This window comes from Asparagus officinalis, chromosome 3, assembly GCF_001876935.1.
Source record: "Asparagus officinalis chromosome 3, Aspof.V1, whole genome shotgun sequence".
Taxonomy (NCBI): Eukaryota; Viridiplantae; Streptophyta; class Magnoliopsida; order Asparagales; family Asparagaceae; genus Asparagus; species Asparagus officinalis.
Window position 1 is genome coordinate 44784463 of NC_033796.1, and position 6174 is coordinate 44790636.

At 35.7% G+C, this 6174-nt stretch overlaps 1 protein-coding gene across 1 annotated transcript; it reads left to right on the forward strand.

Moving 5' to 3' along the window:
* On the forward strand, positions 465-5836 carry LOC109835034 (patatin-like protein 2). Its single transcript, XM_020403033.1, has 6 exons — positions 465-584; positions 1234-1418; positions 3558-3666; positions 4113-4274; positions 4869-5174; positions 5532-5836. Exons 1-6 carry the CDS (start codon positions 465-467, stop codon positions 5778-5780), a joined length of 1131 nt encoding a protein of 376 aa, XP_020258622.1. The 3' UTR covers positions 5781-5836.

Below are 6174 nucleotides of genomic sequence, written 5' to 3' on the forward strand. Positions count from 1 at the left end.
ACCTTCAACAAGTCCTTGGCAGATTAGGATTCGAACTCTGGAAACAATGGCGACAATCGAAGGTAACCTTCGCAGTGTTTTCACCCGAGTGGAAAAACTGTCTGTGGAGAATGAGGATTCAGGACATGGTTTTGCATTGTGCATAATAGACCATAGTCAATAAATAACACATCATGAGGATTCAGGACATGGTCTTGCATTGTGCATACTAGACCATATATAGTCAATAAATAAAATATCCAATGGAGGGCATGTCCCAATTTCCACAAGAACGATATGAACGGATCCTTCTCAAGGTCCAAGCCGCTAAAAGAAAAAATGCTAAAAAAAGACCACGTATATATGGGAGTACTGTAGGAGCAATTAATCCTTCTCCTCTGGCGCCTATATATACAACAACAAAAGCAAGCACTCCCCAATCAACATACGCAAAGCTAACTGATCAACCCCTACAGCTATCTCCAATGGCTTCTCCTATGATAATCGATCAACCTCGTTTTATTACTGTCCTAAGTATCGATGGAGGGGGTGTGAGAGGCATCATTCCTGGAAAGTTCCTAGAGTGTCTTGAATCCCACCTCCAGGTATACATTAATCTATGTACCCACTTCGTTCAGTGTGTACGCTCATTGCTCACACTTCAATGATCAATCGTATAGTTCTATAAAAGAAAGTTTAAGACCGAACCTAAAAGCTAAACTTCTGGAATTGTTTGTTGTGCATGCCATATTAACATTCATGGTCCATACCTAGTTACATTTACCTTCTTAGAAAGTTTAGAATAACTATTAGTTCAATTGAGGATAGATCCCCTGTACTACTATCGCCCAGCTGCATACGGACCCTAGGTACGTAGTTTTATTATCGCAGGTGCCAGATATATAGGTCTACTCGGTGAATTTTTTTGACTCTTTTACTCTCAAGGAGAATATGTACTTGTCAGAAAGAAGAAAAAAATAATAATAGTCTTTTCTCTGAGCCTAAATGCGTTTCACTCAAGGGGTCAATTCACATCTCCGTGATAGTAATAGAACTGCAGGGGTGTCTATCCTCAACTGGGCGATAGAATATTAGGGTGTGTATGCGCAGGTAACCCTTTAATTTCTTTGGGTTATTTTTCATGTTCCATCTCTATTTATAATTCATTTAACTCCTTGAGATGCATGATTCTTTCCCAACAACGCGCGTTGTATATATAGTAAATATATACACTTTCCATTAATTGATATGCAGAAAATTGATGGACCGGAGGCGAGGATAGCACATTACTTCGATGTCATTGCAGGGACGAGCACTGGTGGTCTTATTACGGCAATGCTTACTGCTCCAAAGAAGGACAACCCTCAGGAGCCACTTAAGGCTGCGAAAGAGATTGTTCCTTTTTATTTTGAGCACTGCTCTAAAATATTCCCATCTAAGTGAGTTTAACAGGGTTAATTTTGAGTACATGCACTAAAATTAATACGTAAACTTTTGAAAATTGTTAAATAACTTGTCCTCTTATCTAATGGACACTCCCGTGCCGTATATAATGCACAGGAGGTATTATTAACTTGATTGAGTAAAACAAGGTCCTAAATATTTGTTTGTGTCAAGAGTAATTAATTTAATTTTTAAGAAACTACGGTTGAGGAATATATATAGCTAAATAGGTTTTGCTTTTATCTTAAGATTAAGCAGTAAGATTAATTCAAGGTTAAATAATCTACTAATTAATCAAAGGTAAATTGCAATTTAAATACCCGAAAGTTTCATCAGTTTTTAACTTTGATAATCTGAATTTTAAAATTTACCATGAGATAGGTTTACCGACTTATTAACACAACTACTATCTTACTCTGGTGATAGAATATTGTTGAGGATTCTGGTTAAAAGACAGCACATGATCATAATATGATACCTTTTTGGAACTTTATACCCCTAAATTAAAATGAAGTCCCTGAAATTCTTTCTTCCTCTTCCATCTTCTTAAACCAAAACTCACTTGCAGCAGCCCTAATTCAGGTTCTTCTTCTTCTTTTTCCCATGTCTTAGACACAAAGTACTCAAATTTGGTAATAAGAAGCTAAAAAAAGTTTATCCTTCACACCTCATAATGATGTAAAATGAAATACGGATATTTTCATTTAGAAACTGGACCGTCAAAAGCCCAGATGGGGGCCTGTGGGGGCCTGGCAGAGGAAAATGACTTGCAACGAAAAACGGGTTATATCTCTCAAACCATACGTCGGAATCAGATGAATTGTATAAAAAATCATGTATTTGTTTTCGGGATGAAGTCAACCAAACTAACTATTGTTTGGTTTGTCACCATTTGCTTCTCAAAATTCCCTCTAAATTGAGATATTAAAGTTTTTGTTAGTTTTAAGAGTTTGTTTTTTTAGGAAATTAATCTGGTTTGATTCCAAATTTGACCGACTTGTTTCGTCAATCGTAAGGAGTCTTTTAAAGATAGTTTTATTAATTTTATTTTTGATAAAATTTGGGTTCTAGTAGGAGTCTAGTTTATTTTTCTATTTAAATACAGAATTGTAAGCCCTAGAAGCATATCTTTTCATCAAAATTCCTCTTTATTATAATCTCTATGTAGATTCAAATTTCTTCGTGGATTCGAAGATCATTCTTTATAGATTCGAAGAACAATCATTGGTGGATTCTAAGGTTTATTACTTCCGCGCTGCATTACATAAGCTATTATAAAGATTGTGAAGTTTTGTTACTGTCAATTTAATTTATGGTGAAAATAATTTTCTTTTCAAATACATACACTATCACAAATTCAACATATGATAACTCAAAAAATCACACAAGTTAGCTTTTAACAAAAACTACATAACCTATTATAAAGATTGTGAAGTTTTGTTACTGTCAATTTAATTTATGGTGAAAATAATTTTCTTTTCAAATACATATATACACTATCACAAATTCAACATATGATAACTCAAAAAATCACACAAGTTAGCTTTTAACAAAAACCCTTGTTAGAAAGGATAGAGAGGGAATTCCTTATTGTAAATGAGGATATTTTGATCTTTTGGGTTCACACGTATGGCACACGACCCGTGTTCCGTAGGAAGAGTTTTGAGCCTTTTGTCTAATTAATTTTGAAAAGGTTTGATAGTTTCTTGAAAATGACTCAAACTGGGCAAGCCGCTAATTAATTGAAATTTTTTATATTATTAATGATTGTTTGGTTGCAACAATTTTTTATGGGGATAATCATGGTAACGTGTAGGGGTTATGGGCTCCACCATCTCCTTTACGAATTTTATCTTGTTCGGATGATATATAAGAAAAGGGTGTCGTTCAAAAAGATCAAGTGGCATTCTTATATCAAATATCTCCAAAATGGGGGGGATTTTGGCGGAAAAGCACCGTTGGATTAGTATTTCCACCCCATTTTACCCCACCATTCAAACAGCTAGCCCAATATTACTACTTCATTTCATGACTACCCAAAATTAATCATGTATACGTGTTCATTTTAATTTTACCGTACGTTACACATGCCGAAATCTAGTACATATACATATATAACTAGCATTTTCTTGCAGATGGTGGCCTCGTAAAATTTATGATATCCTAATGGGGCCAAGATACGATGGAAAGTATTTGAGGACCTTAGTTCAGGGGTTAGTTGGAGAAACAAAACTGGACAAATTTTCAAAACCAACCTATTTGGACTTTTATTCCCAAAAAAAGACCCGTTTCACATTTATTTAGAGAAACCGACCTGGTTTCAGCCTCAGCGCTGAAACCAGGTCGGTTTTTGAAAAAAACTCTCCGAAACTTCACGGGAGTTGAACTCCCGTGAAGTTTCGTAGTTCAAAAAACTTCACGGGAGTTCAACTCCCGTGAAGTTTCGGAGAGTTTTTTTTCAAAAACCGACCTGGTTTCAGCGCTGAGGCTGAAACCAGGTCGGTTTCTCTAAATAAATGTGAAACGGGTCTTTTTTTGGGAATAAAAGTCCAAATAGGTTGGTTTTGAAAATTTGTCATCTTTAACACGTTTTCGGTGCAACTTCTCTCCTAATCCCAATTCATATTAACTTCTTCACATTAATTACAACCTAAGTATTAGCTAACACCAACTCAAATTTGTGAGTGTAGGCTAAAAGAGAAGTTTGGAAGAATCCTCCGTTATCTGATGTTTGCCTTGCTACTTCAGCTGCTCCAACCTATTTGCCTCCTCATGGATTTGTAACTCACGACTCTGAGGGGAAGAAGCATGAATTTAACCTTGTCGATGGTGGTGTTGCAGCAAATAATCCGGTAACTAACTAAGTTAGATAACGAGATTGTGTTTGTTTTCATCAATTTACGTTAATGGACCACTGATGCTTGACTAGGTATGGCTGCTTGATTGGAAGAAATTCAAAATTACGAATTTAACATTAGTTGACATTTTTGAAAACATAATATCTATGTGGCTAATTAAACAAGGATTGGCCTGTTACAAATGTTTTTTAGTTGGTCATGAGGCAGCGGCTTCTTTGACAAAACGAGCTACCAAAAGAAAGTAATGTGATGAGGCCACCTAGAGAGAAGTAGTGAGTCAACATCTTTGTGAAGTGAATAGAAGGGCGGGCCTCACATATTATAAATTTTTTCTTAATTAGTAGCTCATTTAGCAAAATGAATTGTCACTTTCATACCCACAACACCAATTGCTTAACTTATAAATGCAGAGTTAAAATCAACATGTAGAATACCGACATAGTGTTGTCACCAGAACTTAATTATTTCCCTGTTGACATCAAAATAGGAAGGCTAGTTATGTAGCTCACCCGCTATAATGCATATATGCATATGAGCACTTAGTCAAATACTAACATCTAGGCTCATGTTAACAACACATTATCGCAGACTCTAGCTACAATGAACATCATCGCAAAGGAGACTTTGCTGACAAATGAACCCTCCATTAAAGTTCCTGATCCAAAAAACACAAGCTACCTCGTCATCTCTCTAGGAACAGGCATACGTGTGGAGGGTGATAGGTCAAAATTCACTGCAGAAGCTGCTGCCAAGTGGGGTGTTATTGGGTGGATGGTGCAGAACAATCAACCATTGATAGAAGTTTTTCAAGAATCAAGCGCAGACTTGGTAGACCTGCACATGACAACGCTATTCAATGCTATCAAAGCTCAGAACAGGTTTCTTCGCATACAGGTAAGATACACAAAAAATCCAAGAATAACGCGCACATGAACACACGCATGCACACGCACACATATAGCAAAGCATAACCTTAACTGCATTGGATGTATGTCCATCAATTTTTTTATCCATTGAATATTTGAGATTCATGTTGGTGTGTGATACACATCAAAGTTGTCTTTGAGATGTGTGTCCTGATACGTATCACACACCATCATGAATCTCAAGTCAAAGTGAAAAGATAAAAATGTTGGTGGACAGGGCATTCACTCCTCATAAATTTATTTTTAGCTTTTTTCTTCATATGTATATAAATTGTTAATTTTGAGCACACATCTCACCTTATTTGTGATGCATATAAATATATAGGGAAATATTCCAGCGGATGCAGCTGAATTGGATAACGCAAAGGAGGAAAACTTAAAAGCCCTGGAAAAAGTTGCTACGGAACTATTAGAAGAGGAGGTGTCACACAAGCATGAGGATTCGGTGATAACGTTTCTATCTGCGATCAGTGTCAATATTAAGAAAAAAACTAATAAGGACGTTCTGTATGAGTTTGCATTATTGTTGTCTAAGGAGAAAAAACTCAGACAAGCTTCCAAGGCAAAAAAGTGATGGCGTAGTTCAAGTATAATTATACGATCATCAATAATGGTTATGATCATGATGATATCAAGATGATGGTTGTATAATTGTATTATTAGTATCATATATATACATAATATATAATAAGGAGAAATGGATTTCTCCATAATGTAAGAATAAGCTCATATGTGAAGTTATCTCACGTGTTAATGAAGTTAGCCTTCGAATTCTCTATAGAGTTTCTCCAGAATGTTAGTGAAAGCCATTCTGCTTTCTGTTGTTCTTGTACACTGCATACATATTGTTGACATATTTATATTATGCAAGGGGTTATTTGTAAGATGTGTTTTGTAGGGCTTATATAAGCCCATGTTATTTTATCAATGAGATTAGGGTTTTAATTTCAATTTGGTATCAGAGCCCC